Source organism: Eretmochelys imbricata, chromosome 5 (assembly GCF_965152235.1).
Source record: "Eretmochelys imbricata isolate rEreImb1 chromosome 5, rEreImb1.hap1, whole genome shotgun sequence".
Classification (NCBI taxonomy): Eukaryota; Metazoa; Chordata; order Testudines; family Cheloniidae; genus Eretmochelys; species Eretmochelys imbricata.
In genome coordinates, this window is record NC_135576.1 from 115,769,066 (window position 1) to 115,788,816 (window position 19,751).

Genomic DNA, 19,751 nt, shown 5'->3' on the forward strand with positions numbered 1-19,751 from the left:
TGGGGAGTGGGGGCGGGGCTGACCAGGACGGGAAGGGGCAAGGCAGAGCAGGGGCTTTGGGGAAGGGGTGGAGTGAGGGCAGGGCTGGAGCGGAGCAGGGGTTGGGGCCACGGGGAAGAGACTGAGCAAGGGCTGGAGCAGCACACAGCTGCGTAGGGCACCAGGGAATTTGGGGCACCAAATTCCCTGGTGCCCTATGCAGCTGCGTACTTTGCATATGGGTAGGGACGGCCCTGAATGCAGGCCTCAACTGAAGAGTTCTAGCATATCTTAGTTCTAGAAACAGGAACATTCCAAATAATACAATGTGGATATATGTCTTAATATTTTGTAATGAAAAGAAGAACAACTGTTGAAAAGAAATGTAAGGCACCGCTTGCTCATCCTGTGTATATAAAATGCAACTTCTTTTCAAAAAGATCATGCACTGTGTCAAGGTTCCTTCCCCACTGCGAACTCTAGGGTACAGATGTGGGGACTTGCATGAAAGACCCCCTAAGCTTATTCTTACCATCTTAGGTTAAAAACTTCCCCAAGGTACAAACTTTGCCATGTCCTTGAACCGTATGCTGCCACCACCAAGCGATTTAAACAAAGAACAAGGAAAGAGACCACTTGGCGACGTCTACCCCCAAAATATCCCCCACACCCTACACCCCCTTTCCTGGGGAAGGCTTGATAATAATATCCTCACCAACTGGTACAGATGAACACATACCCAAACCTTTGGATCTTAAGAACAATGAAAAAGCAATCAGGTTCTTAAAAGAAGAAATTTATTTAAAGAAAAGGTAAAAGAATCACCTCTGTCAAATCAGGATGGTAAATACCTTACGGGGTAATCAGATTCAAAACACAGAGAATCCCTCTAGGCAAAACCTTAAGTTACAAAAAGACACAAAAACAGGAATACACATTCCCTCCAGCACAGCAAATTTTACAAGCCATTAAACAAAAGAAAACCTAACGCATTTTCTAGCTAGATTACTTACTAACTTTACAGGAGTTGGAAGGCTTGCATCCTTGATCTGTTCCCGGCAAAGGTATCACACAGACCAACAAACAAAAGTCTTTTCCCCCCCGCTCCAGATTTGACAGAATCTTGTCCCCTCGTTGGTCATTTTGGGTCAGGTGCCAGCATGGTTACCTTAGCTTCTTAACCCTTTACAGGTGATAGGATTTTGCCTCTGGCCAGGAGGGATTTTATAGCACTGTATACAGAAAGGTGGTTACCCTTCCCTTTATATTTATGACACACTGTGCATCAGGACACTTTCAGCTGAAGGAGGTTCTTCCATAAGACAGAGCTCAATGAAGTACAAGTGTTGTGTTTTCAACTGTTGCCTCAGGACATGCTTAATAAGCATGTTGCCTCAGGACATGCTTAATAAGCAAGTCAGTAGTCCCAATGACCTTCAGTGGGACTAAACTCACTGTTTATTATTAAGCAATTATTCGAATGCAATTCAAAAGAGAAAAAGAGAAAAGAAGTGTCCATATATAACATAATATAGCAGGATCTCTAGCAGGTAATGCAAGCTTTCAACTAGGCTGATAAACAAATAGTTTTGCTGCTGTTTCCAAATTGATTCTGTAATTGGAACTTCTGAACACAGTATTTAGATATATTTGTACCGCAAAAGTTTCGTAGAATGGCTCATGTCTGCCAGCTCAAAATGAGCCACTCCTTTACTAAATTAGAACAAGTTCTGAGCAAAATTACACATTGGAGTCAATGGCACCCTACATTTAATATTTTCTTCTATTTTTCCCTGATAGTCACAATCTTCATTGTAGGGACAGGTTCACCGTTTGAGAGCTCAGTGAAGCAAAAATATACATCTCAATTTGCAGGCCTACAGTTCAGTCACTAGTAGTCTTGGAGTTTGCTAATGTTAATTGTAATTTATAGAGGTTAAAGAAAGGATTTACAAGTAAGCAGTTTTCACTAAAACTGAACACACACACTTTTGGCTGAACATACCTCATTTAAGATGAGTCTCCAATGCAATTAACTTTAGGTTGAAGATTAAATAACTAGTATTTTTTATTAATTGTTTCTATTATATAGACATATTTCTCAAATTCCCAGAAGAAAACTCACATCAAATTTTGCAGTGTGTGCAATTCTTTTCTTCTGCCCAGGAACCATATTTGTCTTCGTATCCAATGTATCTACTTCAGCATGAGCTCCAAGAGCCTATTAAAATTAAGAATAAAAGAGTACAGGTTTTCTCTTTAATTAGACAGAGAATGTATTAAATCTCATAATTCACTAGTTAGGCTTCCAACTGTTCCAACTAATGGAAGATATCCAAACATTTCTAATCTAAAGTTATACCAACTAAAGTATATACCTTCACAGTACCACAGCTTCACCAAGATTAAGCTACACGGACCTCATCTTTATGTTCACATATGAAAAAAAAGATGGTATATTTTCATTATTTCATATTTAGAAATAATTTTAATAGCATAATTAGATTTTTCAAAATACAGAGTCTCCTACAAGTCAGTCTGTTTATTTGATGTTTCTCAAATTTGGTCATTTTAATAAGGAGGTTATGTAATTAATCTAAAGTTTACTAAGACTAACACATTTTAGACTTCCCATACACCACATCTGGCCACTTCTAAAGATAAACACTATTGCCAAAAATGTTTTTAAGAGTGTCCACTACTTTTGGATGCCCAACTCAAGCATTTAGAATATGATCTTCACATTTTCTAAGCATGAAAAGCTCCCAGTTACTTGAATTGGGGTTGATGGTGCTCAACGGTTCTGAATAGTTGGCCCTGTGTCCCAATCTGAGCACCCAATATTAGTGGACACTTTCCAAAATGTGGATCTATATGATTAGAGAAAAACACTAGTAAAAAGTATTACAGAATGTATGGAACACTTCTCTCCCTGCATCCCAATGAAGGAGGGAAGTGCAGAGATGTACAACAAAATGTACTGCACCTGCTTAGCAATTTCTTGCTTCTGTGCTTCACTTTCAACAAACTCATTGAAAATTCTCCGGCATTCCTCTATAGGGTCATCAGATTCAGATACTTCAGTATCCTCTTCACTATACTCCATCTCTTCTTCTGAAGAAGAATCTAATATAATTATTTCACTTTCTTTGATGGTAGTGTTCATAGTATTACTATTACTTTCTCCACTATGGTTTTTAGTTGAGAGATCTACATCATGACAAACTTTCTCACCCAAATTCAAGGGAGTGCTAGGGTGAATGGGTGCATTTCCCAATACTTCATTTTCTCCATGTTCTTGTATAATCTGAATTTTCCCTATATTTACTGGTAATTTTTTACAAGTCCCTTGTGCAGTTAGCACAGTTTTGTCTTTTGAGCTGGCTTCAAAATACTGGCTAGTTTGGGTCTCTCTCTTGCAACTCGGTATGTTTTTATATTTATTAGTACTCAATTCTTCAACAGATGTTTTCACTGATATTTCACTCTTTGGATCTTCTTTCTTCAAAGTTTCTTTCTGCATCTGTGCCTTAATATGAGAAACTGAAGATATATTATTTTCCTTAGAGACAGTGAACAATTTTCTTTGTTCATGAAGGGTATTTAAAGACTTCAAAGCATTAATTTTCACATCAGGCAAACATGCACTTTGAGTTTTTGGTGAAGTTTTCAGTGATTTTTCAGGGTTGCTTACATCTGTGTTGTCATCCTTTTGCAGGGTTACAATAACTTCTGCTCTTTTTTCTTCAATACACTTAAGAGGATCTTCTGCTATGTCACTATTCTGCAGATTTTCTGGACATGTTACAGCAACGTGTTTGTTGTCTTCCCTATTCCAGTTTTTAAAGCTCCTACTTATTCTTGGCTTCTTAGTGACAGTCAATGGTGGAGCATCAATAACCAGAATATCATCATCATCAGATTCTTGGAGCTTTATTTCAAGCTTGATAGGTGAATAGCTTCTTGGTCTCTTCTTTGGGGATCCATGCTGATTTCCACATGGAGACATTTTTGGACAGTCCATGTGAAAATCAGCAAGAGGCATTTTCACCCGCTTAAATTGCTGTGTGTCATTTTCCTCCTCTTTCATTATGGAAGAGCTGAGTAGGCCTGCAGAATAATTTAGAAGTGGATCATATTCAAGGTCAGTTGCTGGACAACTATGGTCAATGACATATTTACCGGATAACAAACGACAGCCTTTGCTAGAGTACTTCGAGACTGGAGCTACAAGACATTTGTCTTTTGTAAGAGAGCTACACAGACCATCATCATCTGGGGAAGTTTTATTTCCTTTAACATCATTTATTTTAGATGTCAAAGAGTTTTTAGGTATTTCATCTTGCAAATTATACTGAGAGAGTTTCTTCTGCCCTTCTTCAACTTCAGTCTTGACTGACTCAATTGCTTTTTTGATTCTTTCCAATTCTTGTATACTTTTACCTAGCTCTGTTGGTGGAAGAAAATCATGTCATTCACTGATCTCTCTCTTAAATACTACAAGTATTAAGTTATGATTTCACAGAGTTCAGCTGAAAAATATCTTCTAGGGAATAAATATTACAGTCTGTGGCAATGCTCTACAAACATACAGGTTCATGGTCCAGACAACAGTTTTGTTATTCAGTGACTTACATGATGTTTTTAAGATGTTATATTCATAATCTTTATAAGTTTCAAGACAGGCACGTTATCATCTATAAGCTCTGTATCAGCTCTCAGATCAGCTTGAAACTCCAATTACTTATTGTACTTAAACATAATTTAAATAGAGAATTTGGTATACCAATCTTTTTTCTTTTTAAACTACTACAGATTCTATTTTTTTTTTTTTTACTGCATTTCAGTGGAGCACAAAGTACACTGAACCTCAATGCTCACTTCTAAGGAGAGCTGCTTAAAGTGGTGCTGTTGCTACATATTCAGGGAAGGGGGTTGCTCTACTGCAACTGAGTAAGCAGTAGATATGTAGGGAATGATTTGATCTTCATTCTCTTCCCTCTCCCCCGTTGGGTGCTAGCGACCACTGGATTCTGCCACGTTTTCTTTTTCTCAGCCTTACAATGAAGTGCTCCTTAGTCTGTGCCCCCTTTGCAACACCCATGAGACTTGGACTCCCCTGGGTTGAAAGAAACTACGAAGTCCCATTAATCATAAATCAGCTGTAAACAGGGAATCCACTGGCACTATTCTGGAAGTGAAATCTTCCATCATGGAGGCAATATAAAGACTTCATGTGGTAAGAGTCACTCATGGCTCTCACATATAATACTCACTTATCCTACAAAAGTGAAATGGCAAAGGATCAGTAAGAAGTGCAATCATTTACGACCCCAAATTAATAGACTATATGCTTAAAAAATTATACACATCTAAAATAAAACTGGGAACATCCAACTACAGCCCCTATTGTCTTTAAGCACTAATTAACATTATTAATTCTTACAAGAGAAACAGATTTCAGAAGAAATTAGTAAATCAAATGAAAAATAAGTTACACTTTTATTTTTAAGTTTTTAAAACCTAAATTTACAGCATTCTTTTGTTATTTTGGGATATTAAAGTGGTTAAGATAAAGTTTTCCTGTACACCTTTAAAATGAACTTAGCCCACTACTGTACTAACAGTGGGCCCGCCCAGCTTTCCCACCAAGTTACACACTACCATTTGTCATGCAACAATCAACTCAGAAACTGACACAGAAGTGCCTGAAAATGCCAATTCATATAAGAGGAACAAAGCTCCCTCGCAGAAAAAATATCAGTGAGAGTAAAAACAAACCAGATGTGACAGATGTTAGTCACATCACTTAATATACTACTGAAAAACACTCAGGTTTTATGCCACCTTCATCAATATAACATCTATCTAGAACATCACATCTCCTATGAAGTTCTACTAGGCGCTTCACGAACTGACATACTCCTACATGGAAAGCAGTGCTCACCTTCAAAAAAGCTGTAAATATTTACAATACACATGTCCACCCTTCCTCAGAAAGAATATTGTTCACAGGAACAGCTCAAGGTTAAAAATCACACTTAACAACAAAGTTTTGAGACCAGGAAGTGCCCGGCACCTGCAACTGCAACTTCAAATTATGCCATGGGGAGTTACAGGGGTTTAGCATCTCTCAGAATCAGCCTTCACATTTTCTTATCTTTGTAAAAGACACCTTAGTTTTCACTATGTTGCTAAACAAAACTGAGAGAAATGCAAGAATAAATGCTAGAAAGACTAATCAGTTTGTACCTAATTTTTAGGCAATTCATTCCCTGGCTTTCTTTCATTCACCACAACACACTGCAACATAGACTCTCCATAGAATTGCATTTTATTTTGGTTTCCTTTTTTTAATAGTCTAATTGAAACACTTCTATTACTCTTGCTGGGGCTACATTTAAAATTCTGAGCAAGAGGCAAAAGAGGCTATGCTACCACCAGTAAGTTATTTATGAAGCCACCACATGACTCTCTACTATACCTACTCTGCACACTAAAGCCAAGGCTCCGACTTGGATTTGAGCCCATGCCCCTCTTTTGTCCAAACACAAATCAGTCTGACACAGGTCACCAAACACTCAGCATTTAGGCCCTAGGACCCTGCCAGGGGCTGGGTCAGAGCACAACTTCCGCAGAGACTCACATCCAAACCCTGTTGTTTTGCAGCATGGACAAAGGTTACGCAGCAGACCTGAGTCAGGGCAGTATTACTCAGTACAGACGCATTAGCTTGGCTGGGATACATGAGCCCAGCAATTACAAACCCAGATCCACAATGCAGTGTGGATGCAAGCTTGGAAACACTACATCCCACAGACCATGGTTTACAATGCAGCGTAGCCATATCCTAATCTATGCCTTGAGTGAACAGTATTATGGGGTACATTTATCCAGCGACACCTGTAGCTAACAGTCAGGTATCTATGGGGGCGGGGGTTAGCCACAGGGCAACAACCAAGGCTGTGGCAGCCATTCCCTAAGGGCCGGCTAGAGACCCTGCGGGGCCAGACTCCGTGCTGGTGTTGGAGTGGAACCGGTGCCACGGGCTGCCAGGCACCACAGGGCCGGGGGGGGGGGGAGGTGGTTTGCAATCAGACACACAGATACCAATCCCAAAGGCACCCAGTGCAGTTAGGAGCAGCCCAGCCCCAGGGGTCCTGCCCCACACAGCCAGGGAGCAGCAGGCTGTAGAGCCCCCCCAGAAAGGCTGGGGGGGGGGGGAAGCTACAGAGGATGAATAGCACGGTCAGCACAGACTGGAGATGGGGTGGGGGGCAGGCACCCCCGAGTCACGGCAGCCCCCAATGTCGGAAGGGGAGCGCAGAGGGGTCCCCGACCCCCTCCGCCCTCTAACAACGTGGGCAGCGCCCCCGTCCTCACCCATGGCAGGCGCGTCGCTCAGCGGCTGCTGCCCGCTCCGCCCCGCCCCGTGCCTGTACTGGCAGTGGGGCCGCGGGCAGCCGCCGCCCGAGGCGCCATCGAAAGGGCAGGAAAAGCCACTGAAGTAACCCACGGAGTGCAGCATCCTCCCCCCCGCGGCCCGCAGGCAGCGCGCGCCGCACGCACAGCGAGACCACCGCGCGCGCAGCCGGCCGTTAGCGGTGGCCCGGCGGGAGCCACGCGCTCCAGCCCCGGCGCGCGGGAGGGGAAGAGGCCAGCGCCCACAGTAACTGCCCCACCCCAGCTACTCCCTTCTCCCGCGGCGGTGGCTGGGCGGGGCTGTGCAGCCGCCTGGGTATTTACAGAGAGCGGGGGCGGGGCTCCGCGTTCCCGTTAAGCCGCGGGAGCCGGAGCTGGGCGGAGCCTCTCGGGGCACGAAGGTTCGCGAACGACGCCGAGCTTCACGCGCCCGCTGTTGTTCGGTTGCCCACGGCGCGTGGGAGCCGCGGTCCTGCAACGCGGGGCCGGAGTCATCCACGGCGCCCCCTGGCGGCGTGTGGCGTAGAGCCACATGTCAGCGGGGGTGAGCCAGAGTGGGTGTGCAAGGGCCCAGGGCCGCGTGGCAGCCAGGGTACACCTAGTGTGCCCGTGTCCTTGTTGCAGTGTGATTTTCAACTGATGAAACCGCGTGCGAACAGAGTTGATTTCAGTGGAAGCTGGAAGCCTGAATACCTGTGTGGATCTGGGCATAAGGTACTAATCAAAGTGAAGAAGGCGGAAGAACCTGGTCCTGAGTTAACAGGGTTTATAAAGTTTGCACTTTTCCATAGTGAACTCTCACCCCCCCCCATGTCAGTGGGAGATTTGGGAGAGTCAGAAGTGTCAAAACAAATTTAAACGATTAAGACAACAGAATAACAAAAGATGTGGATGCTGGTTTAATTGTTGCTAGCTTGGCTGCAGTAAACCTTGAGAGAGACCGCTTGTTTTGTCAGTCACCAAGAAAGTTAACATATTGAAAGATGGTGTAAGAAAAACTCCTTTGCTCTTTAAAGTATTTGGGACACCTAAATCAATGCTGGTGGTTTTGCGCTGAAAGCTCATTGAAGTACGTGGAAAGACTCCCATAGACTTCAGTCAGTTTTGGATCAGGCCCCAGTTAGTGTGGTTAAACAGATACACAGTATTTTAAACCGTTGTGTGGTCTTCAAGGGGTTAAATTCAGTGTGGGTTTGGAAATCCTGCATTTTTTAATGACCCTTCACTTAAAAGAAAATCTCAAGGCAGTCACCCAAGAAAGATAATGCCTATAGCATTTTTTCCTTCCCACCCCTCTTGCACAGGGCAGTCAGCACTATCAGCAGCAGAAGGAGACAATGTGTCTGCAGTAATCTGCTGCTTCTATTTGGTAGTAGCAGGGGCACAGATGTGATAATATGGGGAACAAGATGAAAGAAGGGGAAGGTAAGACACAAATGGGACAGAGAGGCAGGAGTAGACTGACAAAAAGGAAAGGTTTCAGAGTAACAGCCGTGTTAGTCTGTATTCGCAAAAAGAAAAGGAGTCCTTGTGGCACCTTAGAGACTAACCAATTTATTTGAGCATGAGCTTTCGTGAGCTACAGCTCACTTCATCAGATGCATACCGTGGAAACTGCAGCAGACTTTATATATACACAGAGAATATGAAACAATACCTCCTCCCACCCCACTGTCCTGCTGGTAATAGCTTATCTAAAGTGAGCAACAGGTTAGGCCATTTCCAGCACAAATCCAGGTTTTCTCACCCTCCACCCCCCACACAAATTCACTCTCCTGCTGGTGATAGCCCATCCAAAGTGACAACTCTTTACACAATGTGCATGATAATGAAGTTAGGCCATTTCCTGCACAAATCCAGGTTCTCTCACTCCCTCACCCCCCAAAAGGAAAGGGAAGCTACACTGGTGGAATTGAATGTTAATTTATGACCAAGATCATTCCCTGTAAGGAAGTAGGTTTAGGAGCCTGGTTGAAATCTTTTCTATTTGTATTTATAGTCTATTATTCATGTTAGAGTCTGTAAATGTTTTGTTTTCTCCAACCTTGCAGAGTCTGCTTTATTTTAAATAGTAGTAATATGTCTTATAGAGGGAGTTAGGTCCAGATCCTAAAAGGGATTTAGGTGTCTAATTCCGTTGATTTCAGTGGAAGTTGGGTACCTTTGAAGACCACCTTGAAAGCAGACTACTCAGTGTTTAAGGAGGGCTCTAGGGAGAGGATCTATAGCACTTATGAATTTAAACATTTAAAATAAGGATTAATTTGGTGTTTAAAAATATATATGTGGTTCTCTCTGTTGAGAAGAATCATCAGATTGCATTGCACCCTTGATTGTTCAGATACGAATCGGATATTCGCACACCACCTTTGAGCTGCAGGTCCCTACACTGTTTTACTACTGTACCTACATGGAGCCCCACTGACTCCAGTGGAGCACCACCTGCACTCAAGAAGTTGGGGTCTACATACAGGAATGCTGCTGCTGAAATGCAGCCATAACTTACAAAAACATTCATTAAACCCAGGTTGTGACGTTGCACTCCATATGTTTAATAAGAATATGTTTATAAGTGTGGATATGATGTAACTGGAATATGCTTTATTCATAAGGTCTCTTGTAAGGTATCATTACAAAGCATAAAGAAAAGGAGTACTTGTGGCACCTTAGAGACTAACCAATTTATTTGAGCATGAGCTTTCGTGAGCTACAGCTCACTTCATCGGATGCATACCGTGGAAACTGCAGCAGACATTATATACACACAGAGATCATGAAACAATACCTCCTCCCACCCCACTGTCCTGCTGGTAATAGCTTATCTAAAGTGATCATCAAGTTGGGCCATTTCCAGCACAAATCCAGGTTTTCTCACCCTCCACCTCCCCACACACAAACTCACTCTCCTGCTGGTAATAGCTCATCCAAAGTGACCACTCTCCCTACAATGTGCATGATAATCAAGGTGGGCCATTTCCAGCACAAATCCAGGTTTTCTCATCCCCCCACCCCCATACGCACACAAACTCACTCTCCTGCTGGTAATAGCTCATCCAAAGTGACCACTCTCCCTACAATGTGCATGGTAATCAAGGTGGGCCATGTCCAGCACAAATCCAGGCTTTCTCACCCCCCCCCTTTTTTTTTTCCCGGGGACACAGACACACACACAAACTCACTCTCCTGCTGGCAATAGCTCATCCAAACTGACCACTCTCCAAGTTTAAATCCAAGTTTAACCAGAACGTCCGGGGGGGGAGGGGGGTAGGAAAAAACAAGGGGAAATAGGCTACCTTGCATAATGACTTAGCCATTCCCAGTCTCTATTTAAGCCTAAATTAATAGTATCCAATTTGCAAATGAATTCCAATTCAGCAGTTTCTCGCTGGAGTCTGGATTTGAAGTATTTTTGTTTTAAGATAGCGACCTTCATGTCTGTGATTGCATGACCAGAGAGATTGAAGTGTTCTCCGACTGGTTTATGAATGTTATAATTCTTGACATCTGATTTGTGTCCATTTATTCTTTTACGTAGAGACTGTCCAGTTTGACCAATGTACATGGCAGAGGGGCATTGCTGGCACATGATGGCATATATCACATTGGTGGATGTGCAGGTGAACGAGCCTCTGATAGTTGTGGCTGATGTGATTAGGCCCTGTGATGGTGTCCCCTGAATAGATATGTGGGCACAGTTGGCAATGGGCTTCGTTGCAAGGATAAGTTCCTGGGTTAGTGGTTCTGTTGTGTGGTATGTGGTTGTTGGTGAGTATTTGCTTCAGGTTGCGGGGCTGTCTGTAGGCAAGGACTGGCCTGTCTCCCAAGATTTGTGAGAGTATTGGGTCATCCTTTAGGATAGGTTGTAGATCCTTAATAATGCGTTGGAGGGGTTTTAGTTGGGGGCTGAAGGTGACGGCTAGTGGCGTTCTGTTATTTTCTTTGTTAGGCCTGTCCTGTAGTAGGTGACTTCTGGGAACTCTTCTGGCTCTATCAATCTGTTTCTTCACTTCCGCAGGTGGGTATTGTAGTTGTAAGAAAGCTTGAGAGAGATCTTGTAGGTGTTTGTCTCTGTCTGAGGGGTTGGAGCAAATGCGGTTGTATCGCAGACCTTGGCTGTAGACGATGGATCATGTGGTGTGGTCAGGGTGAAAGCTGGAGGCATGTAGGTAGGATGTCTGCTGCAGTTTCCACGGTATGCATCCGATGAAGTGAGCTGTAGCTCACGAAAGCTCATGCTCAAATAAATTGGTTAGTCTCTAAGGTGCCACAAGTACTCCTTTTCTTTTTGCGAATACAGACTAACACGACTGTTACTCTGAAACCAACATTACAAAGCATATGATCTACTGAGTGTGTTCATCCTATTTGTATGTATGTATCATTCTTGTATCTAAAACTAGAAATATGAAGTATAACTCTGAGGTCCTATTGTAATTATGCAAAGTGTGGGCCATTAATGGTGGTTTAAAATCTTGATGGCTCCCATTGTCTCGGACAGTTGACTGTAGATGGCTCTGTTTACCTGCAAGTCTCCACTGCATAGGTGTGGGCCAGTCATGAAGAAATCCCCTAGTTACCACCTGAGCTGGAACTAACAAGGTCTGTACCAGGAGAAAGGATTGGTCCCAGACTAGAAAGGAGTCTAGTCTGTGAAAGGAGCTTATTGGAACATCTCTGAGGGTGAGATTTACTCGTACTCAGTTTCTTAATGTATTAGGCTTAGACTTGTGTGTTTTATTGTGCTTGATAACTTACTTTGTTCTTTTCAGAGTAGCAGCCATGTTAGTCTGTATCTGCAAAAAGAAAAGGAGTACTTGTGGCACCTTAGAGACTAACAAATTTATTTGAGCATGCATCCGATGAAGTGAGCTGTAGCTTACGAAAACTTATGCTCAGATAAATTTGTTAGTCTCTAAGGTGCCACAAGTACTCCTTTTCTTTTACTTTGTTCTGTCTGTTATTATTTGGAATCACTTAAATCCTACTTTTTATACTTAATAAAATCACTTTTGTTTATTAATTAACGAGAGTAAGTGATTAATATCTGGGGGAGCAAACAGCTGTGCGTCTCTCTCTGTCGGTGTTATAGAGGGCGGACAATTTATGAGTTTACCCTGTATTAGCTTTATACAGAGTAAAACGGATTTATTTGGGGTTTGGGTCCCATTGGGAACTGGGTGTGTGGTGCTGGAGACAGGAATACTTGCTAAGCTGTTTTCAGTTAAGTCTGCAGCTCTTGGGATGTGGTTCAGACCCTGGGTCTGTGTTGCAGCAGGCTTGTGTGTCTGGCTCAATAAGCCGAACTGGCAGAGAAAACAGCCTCAGAGGTAGTTTCAGCACAACAGGTGACAGTCCCAAGGGGGTCTCTGTGACCAAACCCATCATACAGGTATTCTTATTTGTCTTTCTCAGAATTGAAAGGCTATTTTCACTGGAATTCTCAGTGTCTATTTCAGAAAATATGTTAGTGCTAATATCTTTAATATCTTTTTTGATACAAGGTAGCTGTTATTAGGAAAAAAAACTTTCAAAAAGGTGATTTATTGCTCAGAGATTACATCATTACAACCTATACTGTATATGCCCCTGGTATTGGCTTATATAGCCTCTTGAATTTACTTCACAAGGTCACCATAGTAAATCGCAATAACAGAGTTCCTGGGAAAGACTTCTTAGGTCTTCCTTTTGCCTTCGTGTAGCATTGGGTAGATGACAGTATTTAAAAGCCAATTCTGTTCCTTTCACCCTTGATTCTGAAGCACTTAAGAGTATAGTGTGCCTGCGAACATTTGTGATCCAGATTTAATTTCAAGTCCCTTTCCCTTCTCCCTTTTCTATCAAAATTTAAAGTTAGCTCTGCCTCCTCCATGGAAATGTAAGTTGTAAACTTTAATGAATCACAAATGCATGCCATTTTTATAAAAGCAGCTGCTGTTTTGTTTTGTTTTTTTATACCAACAGCATCAGGGTTCAAAGGTTTTGTCAATCCTCCACTCAGCTGATTGGTTTATAGCTCATTTTTGCCTGTTTTTGAGGCTTTATACGAAGTAGCTGCGCTGCGAGTTGATTCATCAGAAATTGATGATACATCATCTACTGACTTTATATTGGATAATGTTCTTGATTTTGAATGTCTAGACTGTGAATTGCTCCTTATCGCAGACAGTGTTTTTTCATCCCACATACTACTGTCTGCAGTTTTAGAAAAAGAAGAATCAGATACTCCTTCCAAAGGTTGAAAATAAGATAGGTATGCTAGTCCTTGTTGCTCAGCATGAGTGCTGGAGGCATTACTAGAACCTCTGAAACACAAAAAGAAAAAACATTTTACTCATTAAATATCATGTTGAGAACAAACACCCTAGACGTTCTTGGAGCTGCATATAAATTACCAAGCTTCCACTTTTCAAGATTTTAACAACTAAGCAGGAAAAGTTCATGTATTTAATAAGAACGCTGTAGTACATAGACTTCCTAGATTCAACATTGTTTGTGCGTTTTTTGGTGATTTTCTCATGAAGGGGAAAATGTTACCAAAGTGATTGAATGTGTATGTGCCTTTTCCCAAACAGGAGAGAAAATAAAAGTTGGGTTTGTTTTTATCTGGTTGCTAAACATTTTGCACAGTTCTGCATAATATTGTAGTATGTTAACAATAGCAACCTTACATCTTAAAATCTTTATGGATTTTAACACGTCATTATCTTTTCTTAAAGCATATGTATTTCAACATGTAATTATCTTCAGTATAAGAATATTACCCTTCACTATTAAACTGCTTTACCATCTCTGTGCACTGAAGAAGAGCAGTAGTTTTCTTTTAAGAGTTAATAGTCTATTAGAATATGAATACTTTAAGAGAAACATATCAGGTGTAGGGGGCATTCTGGGGTCTAACAGTGCACTCCTGCTCCATATACATGGTGCATTAGGCAGCACTATTGTGGATAATCAGAAACAATAGGCTTATGCATAACTCTGCCTTATACGTCGTAGGGTAAAATCCTGAGCTCTTTCGGCAACACAAAAGAGCCATTGTCTTATGGGAAGTAAAAATAACTGAGGTCTCTTAACCTGGATCTTGTCTCCAGCATTACACCAAAGAAAAATTCAGCTATCTCATGTGGGAGTTCAGAGGTGTAATGGGGAGGCCTGTACAGAACAGGTATTCTCATCATAGCCTCCTCCCAGGACTCAGACTCCATGTGATAGGAAGACTTACTTTTTTCGTTTGCTGAACTGGTTGAGAGTCACACCACAGCATATCATAAATATTATTAAAATGATAAGTGTTGTAGATGAAACAGCAAGCATCAGTGTTTCCCTTACATCTTTTTTTCTTCCTACATTTGCTGCTTTCTTTTGATTAAGATCATCCTTATCCGACACTAGAAAAATAAAACAAACCAGACCAATCAAATTCAAACAATGAATGCCAAGTACATAGAAATGATGATTTTTTAAAAAAGATTATACCAGTAGGTTCTGCACCAACAAATCAGCAGACTGATAAAAAGGCTAGACATGCTTCTGTATAGATCCCATGCTTGAGAAGCCTGTTTATTTGACCATTGCATACCAGACCACAAATTTGGCCCCAAGTGAACATTTTCAAAACACTGCCACACCCAGATCTGTACCTATGACAGAGGAAGTTCTGGTAGAAGTTTAACAGCCCCATGGAGTGCAGAGGTCTATGAACATTTTTAGTTTAATCAAAACACTTCCTCCCCCCCAAAAGATGACCTACTGTTCTTGAGCTCTATCATCTCCATAATCCCAGAAGATTATTGTCTGGGAAATCAATAAGATTATAGTAAATACTGTATTGTGTTCTTACTTGGTACTGGTTTAAAAAACATGTTTCTTGGGTGATATTCTGTCTCATTGAACTCGGGAGTTTGGTTATCCAGTTCTGTTGGAAAGCAAAAAACCTGTGATGCAGTGAAAACACATATGATGTAATGTGCCCTGTTACCCCACCCCCTGACATATGAAGTTAATTTATTTGCTTCATAATGGAAACAAAAAAGACAGTGTAATCTGAAGAGGCAATGTGGGTGAGACAATCTCTTTTATTGGGCCAACATTTGCTGGTGAGAGGCAAGTTTACCCAAAGCTCTTCTGACCCACCTTGTGTCTCTAATATCCTGGGACCAACATGGCTACAACAACACTGCACACAATAATGTAATCTGCAAGCAGTTAACCATATTATAAATGATTTCATTGTGACTATTATAATAGATCTTGATTTGGCTATATCCTTTTGTGGAATTAAAAGTATGTAAAATTTAGGGCCGGATTCTCAGCTGTTGGTAAATTGCTTGTTTAAGTCAGTTGTTTGTTGTCAATTGTAAATTGTTTGTTTAAGTTAATTGTTTAAATTGTTCAGTTAAGTCAGTGGAGTTATGCTGATTTACATTATCTGGAGATTTGGGACATTGACTTCAATGCGGCCAGGATTTCACTGTGGCCTTTAGTTGTTGTGCAGTCTGGTTTTTGCTTGCCTTGATTTTTTTAAGACCTAGTTGCATCTGAATTCTCTTATTTTCTTGATTGCAATATGTTCTAATAAGCAACAGCAATCAGACTAACACATATTGAATTGTCTTTAGCACATAACACAGTTTCTAAAAGCCGATTAATTTCCTGTCATAAGTGTTTTCAAAGGGGCAACAAAACTATTTCCATAAATCAGCCAGAAATTCCCTGTCCGTAGACTTTTACCTGCAGATAGGTCTTTCAAAATTGGGTCCTTGTAAATGTTCACAGGTTTTACTCTTTGATCTGTAAAAGGATGACAAGAATCAGTCAGTAGTACTTCAGTCATTGCACAGTAAAACCAATTGCAAGTAACTTATTTTCATCTGTTTAGGTCTGATATACAAATTCATAATAAATAAGCATGTTGTAGAGACATTTTTTTCCTTATGAGTTAGATTAAAATTGGTCTTTAAAAATATTTTCGCTAAGATGTTCTTTACATGGAAACAAAGAAAGTTAAGGTTTTTTTTTTTCAGAAACGCTTAGGAGAAACAAATGACAATTTAGACACATGGTAATTTGCCTTGCCAAAGGCATAAATTCTTATGTTATTATTAGGAACTTTGCAAGTGAGCCCAAACAGAAAAAGAATATATGACTGGAAAGGCCAAATTCTGCCTTTGCATGCACAAGTGACTCATTTATTTCTGTGAAAGCCCCACAAAGACCTTTGGGATTAAGGGTATTATGTTCTTCCAAGGTCAGCCCAGCTGCAAAATTGTAATAACCTTTGCCTGTTCATAGGAGAAAAAAAATTAATGCCAGAGATACAGACTAGAGAATTCTTCAAGAATTTGGTGTGGGTGCATGTTCTAGAGCTTAAAGTACATGACCTTGGTTTGGTTCCTTTCTCTGACTTGCTTGGGTAAGTCCTAACCTTTTTGTATCACAGTTTCCCCATTTTTAAAATAGAGAAAATAATACTTGCATACTTCCTTGGAGTGTTGTGAGGCTTAGTTAACCCTTTACACTGCTTTGAAATCCTTGGATGAAAGGCGCTATATGAGTGCAAAGCATTTTTATAAATACTGGGTATGGTTCTCAACTATCTTGGAGTCAATGTAGATATCTTGGAGTCAATGTAGATGTAGAATTACAGTCTCTTTAATTCAGTTTTCTTTGTTAATTTCAGTTTTTATCAATTGCATTCAGAATATTTTGAGAAGTCAATATTGTTTTCTTGTGTAATTTATTATTACAATTATTTTAAGTTTTAATTTGGCCATTTTAACTGTGAACAGATCGTTTTGATGATTTCATCATACCATACCTCCGCTAAGTGATTCCTCAACTGGGCCTTGAGTGATAATGTTGAGATAATGGGGTCCAAATTTGGATTCTAGAAAAAAAGAGTTGCAAAGACTATTTACAGTTCAGAACAGCCATGTCACTAACAGCAAAAAAAAGTTGTGCTTGACTTTATTCATAACAAAATGGGAAATGTTGAAGGAGCACTCCAATAACTCTTGATAGCATAGCGCAATGTATCACTAGTACCCATATTAAATGAAACAAAAATCTAAGAATCGTTCAGTTACATATTAGCACTGTCAAACAGAACTTTCGGTTTTAATGTATTACATTCCATTGTCTGCAAGTCAAGACCTTTGTGCTTCGTCAAGTGAGCTGTAGCTCACGAAAGCTTATGCTCAAATAAATTTGTTAGTCTCTAAGGTGCCACAAGTCCTCCTTTTCTTTTTGTGGTTAAACTCTGTAATTGATGTCTCCTGTTCCGAATGTGTGCCTTTGCAGAACTGACAACATAAGATCTGGATGCTACTTTCTTTTGGGCAAGAGGGAGGTGCCTCTCTTAGCTTGGGGTTCATAGCAGTGAACCTGCTTCTGGAGACAGATGCTTAAGCCAAGACAGCCCTGCAGCACAGTGCACTCAATCAGAATGTGGGAGGCCCAGGGCAGATCCCCTCTCTGCATGATTTAGAGAAGGGGGTTGAATGCAAGAGAGTCCCCTAACCACCAGGCTATAGGGTATTTGGGGTAAAGGAGGGGACTCTCTCAATCTCTCCTGTTGAAGCTGTTTCACTTTGTATACATAAATAATCATTGGGGGGCCAGAGAGAGAGACTGACTTGTTAACCCACTGGTTAGGGCACTTTCCCGGGGCTGCCGGAGAGTCAAATTCAAGTCATGGCACCAATGAATACAACTAGAAAATCACGTCAGAGCAGTGTTTTAAAGTTCTTTTTGTCTTTAGCATATTACAGTAAATCATTACAAGAACAATACTCACAGTAAAACCTTCCAGTGTATTCTTACCTTCTGAAGACTCTTCTTGAAAACTCTCTAGTTGTTCCTCTTCAGCTTTTTTGATGGAGAGCAATTTCACTAAATGATTAAATATACAAATAGGTTTGAGTACAATAGGATCTTTTAAAGAAATTAAGTTACTATAGGAATGGACACTTGAAAAAAATTCCAACATCTAAATATAGGTTTTTGCCAACCTAGTCTTACTGATTCTGTATTCCCATTTGTAGTTTTGGCAGCCCCATAACGGAAGACAATGTGACTCATGACCCTGGTCTGAATGGGGAGGGGAGGGAGGGACAACATGGCTTTTAGTTGAGATCATCTTTAATGTTTCTCCAGTATCAGCTGGTGTGGATGCTGATAGGTTATGGGGGTTAGCACTGGTCCATCACCCTTTGTGTGAAGTCACTCGGGCTGCAGAAGCACTATGTCACTACAGGTCAGCACAAATTCTCATTAACTTCAGTGGTTCAGGATTGGATTGTAAAAGAACATACTAAAGAAACAATTTTGATCAAAATTGGAAAGATTTTGTAACCATGTGCACATACTATCTTGTGTGTTGGCAAGAAATTATTGTACAAGTAAATGAGAAAATTAAATGTAACATAATCGTCCATAAAACAGAGAGTAGTTTCCTAGCAGCAGTGTTTGTTTTGTGAGAAAGTTTGAAATAAAGTTTAGTTTGAAACTAGCACTATTCCAACTTTTTGTCCCCAAAATAAAATTTAAAAGTAACATGTTCTGGCTGCACAAAGTTATCTTACATGCCTATAATTAAATATGGATCATGGGTGTAGATTCCGAATGGTCAATGTACTAGATTTAAATTCCATTTAAGCATCAGCCACCAACAATGCTGATCTCTCCAAATTAGCAAGGAAGAGGAATCTTCTGAGTTTCTCAGTTAAATGAATGGGAAACCTGTGAGATCCCATTGCTTTTGTCTTCTCCCCACAAGTCACACTGTACCACAAATGATTTCTGTATACTTGCCGTTGACACAAAATACTGTACTAAAAATAGAATGGCAATAGAAACCCTTCCCTTCCATCCACACAGCTCAAGAATGTGTTAATAGCTTGAGGCTACATTAGGATTTCTTGTTTTAACATCCATCCATCTATCATGTGCTTACATCACAGTCATGTCAGCGGTATCTGAGTGTCATGCAAGGAAATAAATGTTTTTTTCATTACTGCACGGTTCTGTCTCCCCCCCGCCCCACTACCCCTAAAGTGCTTCAAAATTATTTAAGTCCCTGATTGTAGGTTCTTAAATGGTAATTTCTGCTACTTACAGTACTCCCGTAAATTCTGCATGCTATTCTTCAGCATTAACACATCTTTGGACACAGGTGGATTTGTAGAAATGTCTAAATAAATAAAAAAAAATCAAGTATATTCTTATATTTGACATATAAGGCCACGTTTTCAAAGAAGAGCATAATGCATGTAACTCTAAAAAACACAAGCCCCCACTAATGAATTTGGTTAATGTATATCTAGCTACCAAGTTGTGCATGCAACTGCCTG

At 40.8% G+C, this 19,751-nt stretch overlaps 1 protein-coding gene across 1 annotated transcript in view; it reads right to left on the reverse strand.

Annotated features, from left to right (window-relative positions):
• LOC144264695 (RNA exonuclease 1 homolog) overlaps window positions 1-7,507 on the reverse strand; it is a 28,550-nt gene extending 21,043 nt beyond the window's left edge. Inside the window, exons 1-3 of the mRNA XM_077816477.1 lie at window positions 7,363-7,507; window positions 2,966-4,428; window positions 2,105-2,200 (exon numbers count right to left, since the gene is read on the reverse strand). Coding sequence (XP_077672603.1) covers window positions 2,105-2,200; window positions 2,966-4,428; window positions 7,363-7,507 — 1,704 coding nt within the window. The remainder of the gene's footprint in view (window positions 1-2,104; window positions 2,201-2,965; window positions 4,429-7,362) is intronic.
• Window positions 7,508-19,751: the final 12,244 nt, after the last annotated feature.